We start from the raw sequence: 18,462 nt of genomic DNA on the forward strand, positions 1-18,462 counted from the left end.
CTAACCCATCAGTTTGATAAAACTCATGATGGGAATGAGGCAAGTGATGGGCTTGCTGGTAAATGTCCTGCCCAGACTTAATAAAACCAGAGACAGCAAAACTCTGGTCTTTAAGCAGCTGTTTGGTCACTGGTGCTGGGTTTTCCATCCCCTTGAGGTATCCATCCCCCTCTTTTCTGCTGGTAGCACAGGCTGGGGCAGATTTGGCCCAGGGAATTGCAGAGGGGAGTCATAAAAAGCCTCATTAGATCCTGCTCCTGGGTCAGGAAAAATGTGCAACAGGAGCAACTCGATGAAACTTTCACCCAAGGATCCACAGAGGAACACAAATGATCAAAGGGGTGAAATGCATGAATGGAGATAAATGGCTTTTTTAAAGCCCTGCTCCTGCTCGCCTTCCTCCCAAGGCTTCCAAAGGGAATTCTCAGTGACAACACATTCCCAGACCATGGGGAAATTCAGACTAGCAGCTTAAAGAATTAAAAAATTGCCCTGTGTGCAGGTTTCTGGGAGGGGGGGAAAAAAACAGGGATCAACCAGCTGGAAATGCTCAGCACCTCTGCCAAGCAGCATCCCAGCAGGATCTGGTCAAGAAATGGTGAGCTCCAAGCCTCTCAAAATGCTCCTCACCCCTCAAGGCCACTGTGTGGGGACAGCTGGGAGAAGGAAACATTTTGGCAGAAACAAACATGTTTGGCAGAGGAGCATCAGGAGTGAACTGGGGCCCTTTGAGATGGAGAGGGCTCAGCTGCCTCTCCTTGGATGGTTTCAGGTGTTTTTTTCTTTCCCTGGGGACCCTCAGGCTCCCTGACACCCTCTGTAGGACCTTCCCAAGCATCCTATGACAGAATGGAGCTGGAAGATGAAGAAGCATCCTGAGTGACAGCACCCAAGGTCAGCACACAAGAGCAGAAGTGCAGGAATTCAGGGAGGAACCCTCCTCATCTGAACTTTAATCTCGGTGAGTTACAAAAGAGTTTTCTCTCTCTCTCTCTCTAATAAAACCAAAGTTCAATTAGGGAAGTCAGGTTTGACCAGCTTGGAGAAAACCCCCCCTTTGCTAACTACATGCTACATTATCCTTTCCCTTCTTTTGGCAGAGAAAAGAGGATCCTGCAGTTTGCTTTGGCTCCTGCTCTCTCCTGCCAATCCCCTGCACACTCAGATTGTTCAGGTTCAATGTTCAAAAGGAGGAACAGGCTCTGAAGCCTCCATCAGCTCTGTTTGCCAACAGACCTGGTGAGAAAGGGCACTCTGAGCTGGCAACTCATGGTGAGAGACCTCCAGATCTGGCTCCTGGGGCACCTGCTTTAGATGCTGGAAATACAGTTTTTTGCTGATTTGCCTCAGGACAAAAAAAAAAAAATAAAATAAATAAACAACATAATGAGTCAAGAAACACTCCCAGCCTGCTCTTACTCCTGTTGGGTTTCAGCTTCTATGCTGGTGTTCCCAATCCTCTGGCTGAGGGCAGAGCAGGACAGCCTTTCACATCATCTGCCAGACTTGGTATGGAAAGGCTGCTAAAATTGCAATTAACTCCTGGAATTAAAATATTTCACTTATTTGCCTGGGGGCCAAGTGTAACACATCCCAGCAGATTTCCACTGGGGGCTGCTTGCAAACTGGTAATTGCAACTCTTGCCTTGAGGACTTCCCAGCCCCAGCTCATCTCACACCGAGCGTGGGCCACCTCCTGCGTGGGATACTATTTCTGCTCCTCAGACAGATGACAGGAAATTTTCTCCAACAAGAAGAAGGCTGTTCCAAGGCCCTTGAGCTACCAACAAACCTCCACAATCTTGGTGGAAGAGATGTGAGTTAGGCTGCTGGCTATTAAAGCCAACTCGCATTTTATAGTTCAAGAAATGCTCCTGAACAGCACCACGTGCAGAGCAGAACCTGTTCAGCTCCAGGAGCTGGGGCTTGATGTCTCCTCATCCTCTCCTCCAGCTGAGCAGGGATGGCCTGACACCCAGAAGTTAAAAAAATCTCAGGATCACAAGTTTAAAAGGATCACAGAATATCAGAATATTTGGATTGGGAGTGACCTTTAAAGGTCATCTACTCCAACAGCCCTGCAGGCAGCAGGGACATCTTCAACCAGCTGAGGTTGCTCAGAGCCTCATCCAACCTGAGCTTGGACATTTCCAGGGATGGGGCAGCTCTTAGGGCCAGTGTTTCACCACCCCAGTGTAAAAAAAAAAAAAAAACAAACAGAAAACCAATTAAAAAAAGCCTTCCTTATACCTATACTCCTAAGGGGAAACGTGGGTGGAAAAGGGGGTGTTGATCCCAACTCATCACAGCAGCTTGGAATGCTGAGCCTGGGAGGAGAGGGGAACCAGCAGCAGATCTCCAGATGTTAGCAGGTTCCTTGAGGAGGGCAAGGTCATTGAAAAACTCAAAGAAAAAAAAATAAAAATACCCTTTCTCCTTGCTTGTCCCACAGAGGTTTTGTTCAGTGCCCTCAGGAGCTGCTGGGAAAGCCCAGCAGAGGTTCCCTGACTGCAGGGCCAAGGTGGGCACTGGGATGCTCAAAGCCATGTATTGATTGCAGAGCCCAAGCAGCTTGTGTTACATTCAAATGGATCCAACGTGACAGCTGGAAATTCAATATTGTCTCCTGTCTAATTGGATGGGATCCAGCTCAATTCTGTCAAATGTCTTGATTAATGCTAAAGCAATAAAACCCCTTTTAGCCATCGAGACGGCCAGGCTGAAAGGGAAGAGGAAGAACATGATCCCTGGAAAATATAGATAAGTGAATGCTCATGAATATGAGTAAGACAAATGCCATTTTTCATACAAATATTTCCCTCGTGCTTGCAAGGGCAACAATTCACAAGCCTTGTTTTACCTTGTAAATTGGTCAGGAGGTAAAAGCTTCCAGAGAGCACCTGGAGCAGCCAAAGCTTTTACCCTGGAATGTGGTACGACAGCACAGTTATGAAAAAGTTGTATTCCTTTGTCTCAGGTTATGTTGAGACAGACTAGGGGAAAAAAACCAACCACAGAATAAAACAAAAAACCCCTTCAGTTACAAAATTGCTTAATTAGAAGTCCCGTGAAGTGGAAGAAAGGGGTGTGAGCTGCAGGTGGGAAGAGCCAGGAACTCTGGGAAGAGAAACCGGTGTCCCCCATCTGACTCCACATGGGAATTTCATCACTTAAATCAAATTAAAAAAAAAAAAAAAAGGGGTTGTCTTGTTTAAAACCGGTGGGAAAAAGCCCTGTGCTGCTTTTATCTAAATTTCATCACAGAAGAAGGTATTTTTTTGTGTTGCAGCACAAATGGGGCTGTAGAAGAGATGATGGGGTGGCCCCAGACAGCAACTTGAAATGCTTGAAAAAATCCCTGACCCTGCCACAGTGCTAATAGAACAAGACAAAACCCAGTGGTTTGACTCATCTCTTGAGTTCTGAGGGCTGAAAGAGCTAATCCATGCTGAGTTACCCTCCTAGCTTTCATGTATAGTACATACCAAAAAAGATAAGCAAATTATATTACATTATAGATAATTAGAGAAGCTCCTAATTACACAGCACAATTTCCAGGCAGTCCAGCAAATGCCCTGTTTTCCAATTCCTGAAGTGAATAGTAAATCAGCTTTTGCTTGCCACTGATTTGAAACTTTAACCTATAAATTAAATTAATACAAGACAAAGGCCTCTTTTGTGCATTTGCAAGCCTGTAGGATTTTACAAATAATAGGACTGGAAAGTGATTTATACTCCAAGATTAAAGGTCAGTTGGGCGCACACGACTTTGGAGGAAAACACCACAGCAGAGACTTGCTATTAACTCATTCATGTCCCATTCTTAGGCTGTATTCTTCTTTTTCCAGAGTTCTGAAGGCTTGCTGGGAGCACTGGGATAGTTGCAAGATATTAAAGAAAAAAAAAGAAAAAAAAGCATTGGAGAAACACGTGGAATTCTTCCTGATCCATGGGAGATGTAGATGGGAATTATATTGGCCCTTCAGCTCCCTGATGACTGAAGTGACCTTAGAATTTCAGTAAAATTTATGTTCCCCCCAGAAAGCTTGAAAACACAGAGGACTGCACAAAACCAGCCTAAATTAAACTTAAATAGAAGATACCCAAATAATTCAAACTTTTACCAGCAGCTGGAAAGCTTATTGAGGACCTCCTACCCTTCTGGATAGACCAATATTTCTGTGGAAAGAAAACTTCAAGCTGAGCTTCCAACTTTTGGTGCATGCAGTGATTAATCCAGTGTTAACCTGAGAACTGGAATGGCTCCTCCTGGTTATTCCCATCAGGAAATCCTGGTGAGAGGCCAGAGGAGGAGAGATGCACAAACACATCCACCACTGGGAATGCAGCTTCTTCAGCAGAACTTGGCATTTTGTAAGCAATAAATGCAATATTTCACTCTTCCACTAGTGACAGATTGCTCTCTTAGGTGAAAGAAAAGTCATGAAACAATTTAACCCAGTTAATAGCCAAAGAAAGAGATGAAACAGTAGCATGTTTTGATAATCTGATGAAAATGTAATCTCATCTCCAAAGAGGAAAGCACCAGCTTGTAAACCAACATCCTATTTGTTTAAACTCTCTCTGCAATTAAAAGCAAGCAGTTATTTTGCTTTCCCTGGAAAAGCAAAGGATGTGAGGATGTAGGCTGGTTTTTAGAGAATTTACTGCACACACCATTTTGTAGCCAATCCTACATGAAATCAATCTTCAGTTTCACTTCTGGGCCACTGAGAGCAAACTTTAAAAAGATGAGCTCTAAATTTTGGCACTTTGTATCCTCCTAAAGATCTCCAAAGAAAAAAAAAAACTGGAATGCTGGTTAATCCCCAGGGGGAGGTGGGGATGGACAAGACCAACCCTCCTTAGACTGCAGCTGGCACGTTGCTATGGAGGAGACCACAAAAAACAGAACTTAATGTCCACATGATAAAAAATTATTAAAAAATTGGGATCCTTATTGCCATCAAGACAAGTTTGGACCACTGAGAGCACTGGGTGCAAGTGTAGGAGGGCTCTGGGCAAGGTCCAAGCTGGGGTTGAGGCTGCCCCACCATGGCAGAAGGTCCCAGGTCAGACAGCCAGTCCTGCTGGACATGGGTTGGAGGCTTGGAGGACCAAGATGTGGTTTGGTGAAAATGGAAATAGATGGAATTACTGACACTGTATCAGGCCAACTGAGCAATTCTTGTCCACAAAGCAAGAGAGAGAACAGCCACGTTACTTGGAAAGACTGGAAAGCTCTTAAATTTTTCTTCTACCTTTTCCCCCCCCTCTTGTTTCTGTCTTCCAGGTGGCACTGAAACTCGTCATCTTTTTTCTCTTTGCACATTTCTTAAAACACACCATTAACTAGCTCATAAATCCCCAATTTAAATAATGATCAGAGCATTGCTTCTGTTATCTTCCAAGCTGACAAACCTCCCGGGTCCTGAAGGTTTCAGCAGCAGCAGATTATTCCCCACAGCCCCTGGGATGCAGAAGGAAGGGATGGGTTCCACTGCTCCTGTCTGCTGGAGAAACTGGCCAGCCATGGCCAGGGGCAAGAGCATGGAGAGCTGATTGAGTGGCTGGGAATTGGGTTGGGAGGTTTAATCTGATTAGGATTGGAAAAAAAGACCCAATGGATGGAGGGGGTGGGAGGAAGAGCAAAAGAGGAGAATATCGAAGACGAGCGATGAGGGTCCTGGGTGGTCTGTAAACAAGTTTGAAACAGTGGGAGCATGTAAGGAGGAGGTGAAATCCAATAGTTGTACAGGAAGCTTTCACCAGGCTTAAAACAAATCCTTAAGAAAAACAGAAAAGAATCCAGGAAGAGGAATTGTATTACTGCTGCAAAGGGTGCTGGCGGATTCCCAATGCATTTCCAGCCTCTGACTGACAGTTCTGCTCCTGATCCCGGCACTGGGGAGGGATCATGTCCTCCCACGCTCCAAAAACCTCAAAAGACTCCCAACAGAACGTTCCCTGGGGGAGATTTCCACTCAGCTCCTGCTGGTTTTTTGGGATATTGCTGGAAATGAGGGGGGAGCTGGGGCAGGCAGTCAGGGACCCTCGTGGCAGGTGTCCCCAACCTGCTTGGCTTCCCCCAGTGGGAGAAGGACAGAGGTGCCTGGCTTTATTCTGGATTCTTTTAATGCAATGGTGTGTGCTGAAGAAACACACAGAAAACCAAACCAAACAAATAATAACAAAAAAAAAAAAAGCAGTTCTTGAACTGCACTGAAATTACAGAGTCCCTGAATCTACTTCTGCCAGCAAACCTGACCTGTGCAAACCTAGCAACACTTTTCTTCCCAAGATGAGCACAAATTCTACCTTTAAAGGCATTTTCCCCCAATCTATTTAAGCAACGTGCCCAGTAAAATATTATTGGAACGCCAGAGCCCAGCCCAAAGTTGGGAGTTACAAACACTTCCAGCAAATTGCCTCCAACACAGAGCACCTGGGATTCATCCCAAAACCTGTCTCAGATAGAGACCTTCTTGCAGGAGCCTGATACAAAATCCAGACACAGCTTAATAAGCTTCTGATGTCGTGTTGACATTTATCTGCCAATATTATTGCTCTGTGCACTTACCTTATGATGGATCCTGTTACCTAATGGATCCCAGGCAAGGGCAGGAATTGGCCCTTCTTCCAGAGCTGGCAGTGACATCATGCAACCACCAAAAACCAGCAAAAAGCACCTAATCCTCAGCTTCAAATCCACACTAAGCAGCCCTTTCCATCCGTGTGAAGGAGGACAACTGGGTTTTCAATTAGGCCTCCAAAAAGGTCATTTTTCAAAACTTAGGAACAAATGGAAAAAAAAAACCATAAAAAAGAACCAACCCAAACCCCAAAGCTGAACCCAAATGTGCTCTTCCTTTTGGTATCACTTGCTTTAACTCAAAGAACAGTTTGCTTTTACAACAGGAGATGAAAACAACCTGCATTTCTAATCCACCATGGGCTGTGTTTTCCTCTGCCTTGCCTCCCTCACAGAGGATCCATCAAGAGCAGCTTTGGCATCTATGGGGCAACCTGTCCAGGGAGGGCAGAGATGGATCACACCTCACTTCACTCCTATTTTTATAAAAACACAGATTTCAGAGTGCAGACTTTACTGTTTTGTGCACTGACAGTGGGTGTTGGACAGGAAAGCTCTGTGCTGTCCCCAGAAGACATCTGCTTTGGAAAACCCACTTCTTGAACATGAATTCCCACAGCCAGGCCAGATCCAGGGATTTCAAAGTCAAAGCCACAGATTATTTGCCCTAATAAATCATTATTGTGCCCATCAGTCTTGCCTGGATTCACCTCGACTGCTTTCAGAATGGAGACAATTCTGGAAAGGGCCAATAATTGTCAATTTAGGATGCTTCATAAATATTTTATAATAGTTGATTAAAAAAGAGATCTCCAAAACACTTTCCCTGGCATCCTAAAACTCCCTTCACACTTTCTTGTTTTCTAATTCAGCACTTTCCCCTCTTCATATTTGTATGAAACCAAAAAAACCACATTTTCAGTGTGAGGTCAGGTACCTGCTCCTCTATAAGGGACATTTTTGCTCCCAGCAATACAAATTGCTGGAATAAAGCCCATCCTGAGAGATCAGGGATCACAAAAGCAGATGATTTTCTGATTTATCCAAATGAATTGCTAGAGATTATTTCATTTCTGCTGTGTGATAGGTTGGAAAAAGGCAGACAAAAAGGCTAAAACTCCCTTCACATTTTCTTATTTTCTAATCCAGCACTTTCCCCCCTCACATTAATTTCTAACTGGAAAAAAAAACCACATTTTCAGTGTGAGGTCAGGTACCTGCTCCTCTATAAGGGACATTTTTGCTCCCAGCAATACAAATTGCTGGAATAAAGCCCACCCTGAGAGATCAGGGATCACAAAAGCAGATGATTTTCTGATTTATCCAAATGAATTGCTAGAGATTATTTCTTTTCTGCTGTGTGACAGGTTGGAAAAAGGCAGACAAAAAGGCTAACACTGTCTAATACAGTGAAGAGAAGGGAGAAAAGAAATCCAGAGGCAGTTAAAGAGCAGTTGGAGCTTCTTCTCATCCTTATCAGCACAGCTATCAGTCAGCAAGCCCCTAATTAGGTACAAAAGACATTGTGCTCCCTGAGCTTCTCCAGGAACTGGAGAGCTCTTGGAGGCCAGAAGCTGGAGCCCTGATGGACACCCTCTATTTAAGAAAACCAGATTAATTAGCAACAATTTGTACAAATCAGAAGAAGCGACCTTTGTGTCTCACCTAGAGAACAAAGCTTTTCTCAGCAGCACTGCCAAAGCCCCAGGACTCAAAAAGAGGCTCAGTTATTAAGTATTTGGCTCAGCAAAGTCCTTCAAACTTTCCTGCTTGGTGGCAACCAACCCACCCTGGACCCCTGCAGATAACCCCACAGCAGGGAGGCAAATCTGAGCTCTCACTCCAAACTCTGACAAAGACTTTGATGCTTTGGGAGTGAGTTTTTGTTTTCTTTTTCCTTTATCCCTCTGACTCAGTAGAAAGTTTCCCTTCCTAGCCTGCTTTTCTGCAGCAAATGATGTGAATCACTGAGCAAGCTTTGGGTGAAAGGCATTCCCTTCAAAACATCACTTGAACAAAATCACCAGGAAATAAAAAAATACAAAATCCCAGTTGCTCCAGCTGTGAGAGGAGGGGTCAGGGGTTCTCTGCCACCTCTGCTGACCTTCACCCAGCACTGGCCTGGCTGAGGGACCCCCTGGGTGTGTTTAACAGCTCCAACACAATTTCAGTGCAAAGGCAGCAGAGGAGGAGGGTGCTTGGGGGGGGGGATCCCCTCCCCACACTTGTCTGCCCCAGCAGCTGCTTCAGCAGCTGTTCCCACCAGTTGGTGGCTGAATTTTACAAGATATCTGTCTGTAATTAAAAAGCAACAATCCTTTGGCAGACATTTTATATATATATATTAAAAAAAAAAAAAAAAAAAAAAAAAGAAGCATCACTGGATTGCACCCCCCAGGGAGAACTCGTGCACTGGAAGATGGGGAGACGCAAGAGACGTGGCCAAGGAGGGACTTGCCTGTTCCTAAACCCCTAAGATTATCTGCTTCACTGCTCTGCCAAGACCACCACGACCAGCATCCCAAAAACACAGGCTTGGTTTGGAGTGGCTGCAGGTCAGAAATGCTCCTCTGCTCCTGTTGTCACCCAAAGCTGCCCCGTGCCAAGACATCTGGACGCAAGGTGCTCGGCGGTGTCAGAGCAAGGCTTGGAGGAGCTGCAGGTTTGCTGGGGAGATTCTGAAACACGGGTCTTACACAAGAGGATTTGCTCCATTTGGAGCACGTTAAGATGTTGTGCTAGTGCCAGCTGAGCAGCACACCCAGAATCAGCAAAGCCTGGGCCAGCTAAAGCTTGGCACGGGAGGGAATGGTAAAGAGGCTCCTGCCAAGGGAGCAGGTTGGTGCCCCTCAAAATCCCATGGGTCTGGAACCTATTAACAGCAGCACAAAGCTGCTCCAGCCCATCCCCCAGAAATGTCCTGTAAACTCCAGGAATGGCCTCGAGTGGCACAAAACTTTCCATACCAGCTTTTTTTTCCTTGGTCCATATGGCAGCCTGGCTCCAAGAGGGAGTTGCTGCAGGCTGCAGAGGGGGGGGAAGGATGCCCTCTGGAGAAGGCTGGGGACATTCTTGGCCAAGTCTCCCAGCTCAGGCAAGGAACAGAGGTTGCTTCATCTCACCCACTGGGCAGGATGCTGCCAAATGCTGTGGGATCCCTGCCACATGCTCCAGTGGAAGCAGAACTGCAGCTCCAGCCCGCAAACCCCCCCAGGCATGTTTGTCAACCATTGTGTATGCAGGATCTGCTTAATTAATCTGCTTAATAACCCTGATGACAAACAGACCCCAAAAACCCAGAAGCAGCTTCCCCCTGCATGAACTGCATCAGGAACAGGTTCCACTCAGCTCAAGCCTCCCTTGGGCTGGGATTTCTTATAGGGGAAAAAAAAGCCACCCTGCACAGAACCTCTGGCTGTGTGAGCAAAGAAATGCATGGAGAAGGAGGTTCCACTCCCTGTTCATGGGGATTTGCCAAGCTGGGCTTGGAGTTTGGGCACCCAGAGCTACAATTAATCCAGAGAGTGTTCCTCACCCCCCAGCCCAGCCTCCAGGTAGTTCCCATGTGCCTACTGGTACAGCAATCTTCTCATCTCCATCAGCATTTCTCTCTTTCCTACTTCCTGGAGCTCACCTACTCCTCAGGGATCAGAGAAGAGTTAGGCTGGGAAGAAAAAGCTTTTTCTATGTAAACCAGGCCTATTCTGCCATCCCCCTCTCCAAATCACCCATAAAGCCTCTAAAACAGAGGGTCTTCAGTTGATGAATACCTCTCCATACAGGCTGGGATTAAGGCACTGCACATTAGAAAGGGAAGAGGGAGGGAAGATATGCTCCATTTAATTACCCCAGCCCTAACAACATTTTGCTGTTTTACACAAGATTCCTGACCAAAGTGGAAATGTTATTTTCCACCAGCAGAGCTGCTGGTTCTGCTGCAAAGAAATAGTCCAGGGTGCAGTCCCCAGGCAGAGCTGGAGACCATGTGTTTTCATTAATTCTCTTGGCAGAGAAGCCCATGTGGATTTTGGACTGGAGCTCAGGACTGGAACAGGAGAGCTGGGGTGGCCAACATACATCACAGCAGACTACATTTGGCCCAGGTCCACTCACGAGTGGGTCCAATACCCAGTTTGATCATCCTAATTATGAGCAGATTCCCAGCTCCATCCCTCCCTCCCTCCCAGAGGTATCTTCAGCTTCACCCTTCTCTCCCTCCCTCCGGGCTGGTTGAAATCAGCAGGTGAATCCCAGCCCTTTGTCTGTCATTGCTGGGAGACAAAGTTTTGGCCTCTTTCATTTGCCTTTTACTGCAGCTTCTTTGGTGTGGATTAAAATAATTGATATTGATAATGTGATCTGCTCCCTGCCCCTGTTCCCAATTACTCGCACAGCCTGGGGATCCTGCCTTATGGATATGACAGGAATGGTCTTAATTAGCCTTCCAGAACTCATTCTGCTTTTGATTTGCAATCTTTGGGATGATGCAGGAGGGGTGTTGTGGCTTGGGGTCACAGGAGGGAGGATTCTGGGGGGTTCGCTTTGCTCCGACTGCTGCAGAGCCCTGGAGCTGCCAGGCAAAAAGGAAGAACAATTTATCCCAGCTGCCTTGGGGATCAATCCATTTGGGATGAAGAATGACAGCACTGAAGGGTCTTAGGATCCTGAAACGGGAGACTGATGGATCAAGGGATCCCATGGATCCAAGGGATGGATCTTGTTAGCTCAATGAGAGGTAAGTGAGCAGCAGCCTTCCTGAAAGGTCACCCTTGCATTTCAAACCTCACTAAAGGAAATTATAACAACAACAACAACAACAAAAAGAACCTGAAAGCTGAAAAGGCAGATCTTTCCAGACCTGCACAATTCCACTTCAAAACATGCAACCAGGTAACTCAGTCACAGGAGGGAAAAATCAAGGTGTCAGCACCTGATAGAAATTTTTCCTGGTTTGGGGAGAGGAATCGAACCCTGAAACCAGGACTGGTGCTGCAGTCCCTGCCACTCACGTGCAAACCTCTTCACACACCAGGAGAAAGCCAGAGGTCCTATACAAGCATCCCCATTTCCACTGCTCAGAGAGCTGACCCCAAAAAGACTCAGTCCCAGGCAACACCTTGGAACAGGTTCTCCAGCTTAGAGAAGCCAAGCTCTGCCAGCCTTAAATGAAAGGGGGGAATGGCTTCCAGACATGAGGAATGTCACCCCAAAGGTTCATCTCCAGGGGCTGAGAGCTCAGGCTGGCTGAAAATAATGGGGTGGTTGAACATAAAGAGGTGCCAAGGTCCTACCAGGATGTGAGGATAAGGCTAAGAGATGCAGCTGCTAGATGGATGTGGATCAGAAAGGTTAGAACCCACCATGCCATTTGCAGTGACAAATTTGCCCAGGGATTTCTTTCTTTTTTAACAGTATTCCCACAAAAGGCAAATGCAAAAGGTAATTAAAAAAAAAAAAAAAAAAAAAAAAAAGAGAGAGAGAAGAAACCGAGCTCCCTCTCTCTGTAATCAGAAGGGGAGACAAGACTCAGAGCCAGAATACAAACCACACTTTCTAATCAGAATGCAACACAATGCTGAAACAGATGTCAAAAAGATAAACCCATGTAATTCTGAATTGCCAAGGATCTTGGAGAGCACCAGGATGCTCGAGTTCTGCCCACCAGGACCAGCGTTCTGGAGGAACAGAAAACATTCAACCCAGTGCTGGGCAAAACCCTTTCTGCTCCTGCCCCCCAGCATTTTTTTAAAAAGGGGATGCTCAGCAGGGCTTAGGTTTGCTCCTGAATCAGTCTGTGATGGGGAGGGGAGGGAAGGAAGGAGAGAAAATGGTCTTTTAGGGCTGTGGTTGGGAAAAACAGCCTCAGTGAGATGGTGAAGGGACAGCGACTGCACTGCCAGAGGCAGAGGGTTAGGATGGAGAAAGAAAACGTGGAGAGATGCCTGGCAGAAGAGAAGTTAGAGGCCATATTTCTACCAAAGTCAAGCAGGAATAAGAAATCAGTCTTAAGGTGCAGATCCCTCACCTCGTAGTGATAATCCATGCAAGTTAATTCCCTCCAGCACGGATCCCCTCGGATTTTGATCAGCCCCTGCGAAAAAAAACCACACAAAAAAAGACAGAAAAACATTGTCACAAATAGTTTACTTCATCTTGTACATCAAAATGCTACCCCAACATGCCAAATATGCTGGATAAACTGCATGGTGAGCTTGTAAAGAGGTTGGAGTGACCCCCTGGAAACCCCCCACATCTGCACCCTGGGCGCAGTCGTGGTCCTCGAGGCAACACAACCCAAGGGGAGCTCCAACATGGAGCTCTTTCCACTGCCTGTTTACTGAAAATTTAACCCCAAATCTTTGTGGAATATGCTGGAAGATGGGTCTCTGCAGACTAGCTATGAGAAGCCCAGTGCTCCCAGTACCAGCTTTCAGCATTGCTGGGTACAAGCTCCATGGAGCACGGAGAAGCCGTAGGAAAAGCCTGAAAACCTCTGCAGCTGGGACATTTCTGTGTAAGAGTCTGAAAAGTTCCCTGCAGACCTAAACACGGCTGTGTTCACACTTTTAAACTCCTGACCCAATCCTCTCCCTCTTGCAAAGCCACCTCTGGTGCCTATGGAAAAGGAAACAGAGATGCAGAGCAGGATGGGACCCCTGCCCTGAGAGGGATCCAGAGATGCAATCAAAGTAATTAGAGAAACAAAAGAGGAGAAGGGGAAGGAAGCTGACAGATCTAAACACAGATGAATGCCCTAATGACAGGTCTGCTCCACCTCAGGTTAGAGGTTGGCAATGAAATGAGCAGGTATCAGAGCTTGCTGTGCATTGATATCACAGGGCAACAAGAGGGTGAAATTTCCAAATCAGTGAGTCCATTCCAGGCCTGGCAGTAATATTGGGATTAAATTTCTTTGCCTCAGTGATGAAGAGTAAAAAAGAATCAGTCGTCCACAGCAGGAAAGACACCTGGGCAGGGATGAGCCTGCTCCAGGAAGCCTTGCAATCAAGCCATGCCAGCCTGAAGGTATGCAGGTTCAGCCTGATGGCTTTGATGTATGGAGAAAGGTCCCTGATTAGGATCACAATATCCCAAATTGAGGAAAGCTTCACTAGTCAAAAGGTTGAACCAGCTCTATCATCTGCATACAATTAGGGGGTAGTTGCCTACCTCTGCCATTGGCCCTAATTATAATGTTCCTGCCTGCCTCAGCAGGAAAAAAATAGAGGGAGTTTCTGGAAAGCCCCATTCCTGGCTTCACCAGCAGCATCCTGAAGCTTCTCTGAGTTTGCTCTCTCAAGAAGAGAGCTCAGAGGAGGAGATCCCAGCACATCCTGGCCTATTATTGGCATCCAAATTGCTGAGAACTCTTTCCTCGCAGGATTAACCTAAATTTAGCAGGTTTGGGGCTCAAGAAAAATCCCAAATTCCAATACTATAAACACCTCCCAAAAAACTGTCCAGACCTCAGAAGTAAATGTGCAGAAATAACCAGTTCCCAAGGCTGTGTAAGGGCTGGATGAGGTCTGGGAGCCCAGGGATGTCAAAGCTGGAAAAGAGAGGACACTCTAGGAAACTCCTGACTGACACAGAAGGGATCAACTGGGAATGATTATTGACCCTTTCTCCTGACACAAGAGGCAATCTGATGGAAGGATGGAGTAGCTGGGTTAGAAATGAACAAAAGGTCCCCTTTTCCCCACGGCAAATAATTTACTTTATGGGACCCAAAAGTACAAATGTGTTCAAAAGAAATCAGAGACATTCCCAAAGGACAGGCTTAGGTTGACTTCAGAAAACATCCTCTTCCTCCCTGGAAAGTCCCTGAACTACTTGACTACCAGGAGCTGCCACCAGAAAATCACTTTATTTTTTCTATTCCTCCTCAAGCATCTGTTAAGCAGTTGGACTTTAGGCTTAAGCAAGCAGAGCCTTTTTAAAGCAAAGCTCCACAAAAGCAGCTACAGGCTTACTGGGCAGAGAAATGAATAGGAAATCAGCTTCTTGCATGCTCTGAGCCTTAAGGAGACCAAATTTTGTTCAGACTTTGTGACCCCAGCAGTCTGCAGTAGGGCTATTTCCAGCTCTTTACCTGTTGGCAGGCACCTTGCTGAGCTCAAGCAGATTTCACCCATCTGCTGTTCCAAATCATTTTCCCTTTTTGCCTCTAGTTCTAAAAAAAAAAAAAAACCAAAAACCAAACCCTTTTTCAATCCAACAGCACAGTCCCCACGAGCTGCAGGAAAAGCATCACCTCAGGGAGGCAACAGAGCAAATCAACAGCATCAGAGCCAGTGGGGATGGACAAGGAGATGTAGTAAAGGGTAATCCCTGATTTACAGAAGGGATGGATAAGGAAGAGAGCAACAAGGCAAAGGTTTCTGTGGTGTCTGACATGACTCTGCCCACCCATGGAGTGAGGAAAGGGACCAAAGGCACCTGGAGGGGGGGCAGCCTGCAGGATGCTGGTGCCCCACACATCCCTGGCAGGCTTCAGACCCAGAAAATTCCCTGAGAACTACAGAGAAGCCTGAGCACTGGCTCTACCAGCAGCTTCCAGAGGGAAGGGGCAACTCCAGCCCTCACACACCTTGATGTCCCCTACAAGTTCCAAGGGAAGCACCTGGGGGGGCTCCGTGCATGGGTGAGATGGTTCCATACTGAGAGCTCAGACCTAGAAATACCCTGGTCCAGGAGGTCTCCACCTCAGCATCACCATGAAGGGGACACCCCCCACCAGCACCAGCACCAAGAAAACCCCAGCAGAGCTGGTCCTTAAAGGCAGAAATCAAACCCCAAGGGATGGAGGGATGGGAGAGCAGGGTGGTGGGTGCTTCACTCCCATCTCTCTCTTCTCCATCACTCCACGAGGGCTGGAGAATCAGAGACAGGGACAAGACAGACTTGCTGTCAACAGTCAGGGCTTCATCTCCTCCCCCCTGAATCATCCACAGCCTGTTCTGCCCCTCAAACCTTTTCTAAAATTACAGGATGCATTGATAGCATCTCACAGGATGTGCTGCAGCCAGCAGCCCTGTCAGGACACTCAGCAAGGCTCTGTGTAAGAATGTTGGGATATTAAAAAAGGACAGCTATCTTGATGACCTTCCCTCCTACCTTGACCAAGCTGTTACCAAGCTCTGCTGTACAGCAGAGATAATTAAAACAAGTCTATGATAGAAAAGCCCCGAAGTGAAAAAATCCAAATCTTCCCTGCACTGAGTCACTAAGGGAGTTAATCATATTTTGTTTACTATAAAGCTTTCAAACAGGAAAATCACTTCAAGCTCTTAATAACAAATGTGTTTTGCAGCAGAGAAAACTCCCACTCTCATCATCAGGGGGTGTATATAAAAAAAAAAACCCTTTACCCTATTGCTGTCTTCACATCCACTTCCACTCCCACACTGGCACGTGAGTTTTCCACTTTGCAAATGAAGTTGGACCAAAAGACAAGAACCTGCAGTGCACAAAAACTTCCCTGCTCTGCAGCTTCATCTCCTGAGGACCAGGGAAGGAGAACAAGTGGTGGGTTTGCTAAATATTCCTGCTGGGAGGAACTGTGGCTCCCTGGGTATGGGCGCAGCCAGGGCAAGCTCTGACACCTTCCTGCTCCCTGCTTAAGTTTTCTGCACTCTCCTCGAATCCTTTGGCTTCTACATTTTTGGAAGTCAGCTCCTGTTCTCTGGAAGGTGCAAACTTCATTTGAGAAACAGTATCTGGGTCCAAGGGAGCATGGAAGGAGGGAGGGAGGAAATGGAGAGCCCCTCATCTGCTGGAGTTAAAGACATCCAGGGGATTTCTCTCAGCCTGCTAACAATTCCCAATCCATTTTCTGAGATTTCTCTGGGTGTGGGGAACTGGCCTGGCCTCCACATCTGCAGCAGATTATGCTGCTGTACCACAGATCAAAGCCTGGGGAAAAATCCCCATCCCCTGCTCGCAGAGGGGCAGAGGCCACAGCATCTCTGATGTGCCCAAACGTCCTCTCTTTGGATGAGGAGAGGACCCACCAGGGACCAGAAGGAAAAGGAGCCAGAGGACACGTGCATGGGGAAAACCCCAGGAGACTCCAGCAGACCTGGAAAACCCTCCACTCACTTGGACATAAGCTACAAACACCTTGCAAGGAGTATTTACACAGAGTTTAGGAGATGAGTGCTATGGAAGAATCAAAGGGAAAACAAAGAAAGAAAAGAAATCATTTAGCAGCACTTTGGGGAGCAAGGCTCTCAACCCCCAAAACCCATCTGTAACTGCTCCCAACCTGGTCTTTATTTTCTGAAGTCCAAAATTAGTTGAAAAGTTCCCCCCCCCTCCTTTTTTTTTTTTTCTTTAATTTGACAAATTTAGGAAGTTTCTTCCCAGTTCCCATATTGCAAAGCATTAGTGAAAAACTCAAATTCTGCACTGATTTGGAGATTGGAGACTGCCAGGCAGGATTTTTGAAAACATTTCTGATTTTTTTCCCTTTTCCTGATCCACTCTCACCGTGAGATAAACCTGCCAATGGTGTGGATGTTTTGGGGAGGGCCAGGGAAATGGCTTTTTGAGTAATTTTCTTTTCCCAACTGTTCAGGCAAACGCGTGCTCACATCCCTGCAACCCCGGGGTAAAAAAATAAAAAATTAAAAATTAAAAATGAGCATGGGTGAAGGGCCTTTCAAAGCCTGGCATATCAGAAGGGAAAGGTATTCAGTGATACAAATTAAATATAAGCTAAAGGGAAGGAAACAGGTGGCCGAGTGAACCGGCAATTGCCCTTTCACCTCCGTGGCCTTGCTTTGAATCCAGCTCAAACCCAAGTTATTAAATTCATACTGATGGGATGGTGGCTACAAAGACACCGTGGGGGGGTTGGATCATTTTGGTTGAGCTCGTGGCAGCCAGACTGTGCCAGTAATAAGGAAGCCTGGCCTGGGGAAGGGGAAAGTTGAGATCTCTGTCATATTAATTTACAGCTGACTGGGGCTCCGGGCCATTCCGTGCACTCAGAAATCTCCTCGTGCTGCTCTCTGCATGAGAACTCTAAAAATGTTCACCCTGGATTGAATTAGCATCCCAGAATGAAATATGTGCTCAATACCTCCCTCCCCTACTAAGTTTGCTCCCTTTAGGGCACGTTGAGGAGCAGAGGGGAGGATGGGGATGCAGCACCTGCTCGTGACTTTGGAAGGGGCTCCCAGGCTCTCACAATTAAGGTGCACTGAACCCCCCAGCATTTTGCACAGGGAAGGAAAAAAAAAAAAATCTCATTTATTTTATTTTATTAGACTTTAATGGCATTCAGTAAAATGCCTGGTTTGAATCAGTGCAGCCACTCTGCATCCTCACTCAGCTTCCCATCCACCAGCCCTGCTCTGTGTCCCTGCAGACACCCTCACCCAGAAATGGCATCTCCCAAACTCAGCCCTGGATGCACTGCAGGGCTCATGGATGACTCTGATCACTATACTTTTACTTTATTTTATATGCTTTTAGTTATTTTATTTATTTATACTTTTATTTATTTTATTTGTCAGTTATAAATAAGATACCACCCGTATGGAACAAGACCCTATCTTACCTCTAGCATCATCACTAGCCCTTTTTTTTTTCAGTTTTAAAGGAAAAATACCCACCCAGCTACTTGAGCAGATCCACAAGCAAACCAATGGGAAAAAAATAAAAATAAATATTTTTTTTTCAGCCAATTCTTAGCAAAACCCACAATGCAAAAATTGATCTTCCTGCCTACCTGCTGCAAGACTATATCCAGCCAGCCAGGCACCCAAGTGGTCCCATTGATAACTCAGTTACACTGCTGAAAACTTGCTATTTGTGACTAATAAATTCTCTTTCAAATGCAGTAGGTTGTTGAGTACATTTGC

The 18,462-nt window shown here is 46.3% G+C and overlaps 1 protein-coding gene across 1 annotated transcript in view; it reads right to left on the minus strand.

Annotated features, from left to right (window-relative positions):
- The window catches only part of LMF1 (lipase maturation factor 1), a 192,373-nt gene that overhangs the window by 104,865 nt on the left and 69,046 nt on the right, over positions 1–18,462 (minus strand). Inside the window, exon 5 of the mRNA XM_071760568.1 lies at positions 12,618–12,683. Coding sequence (XP_071616669.1) covers positions 12,618–12,683 — 66 coding nt within the window. The remainder of the gene's footprint in view (positions 1–12,617; positions 12,684–18,462) is intronic.

This window comes from Heliangelus exortis, chromosome 17 (genome assembly GCF_036169615.1).
Source record: "Heliangelus exortis chromosome 17, bHelExo1.hap1, whole genome shotgun sequence".
NCBI lineage: Eukaryota > Metazoa > Chordata > Aves > Apodiformes > Trochilidae > Heliangelus > Heliangelus exortis.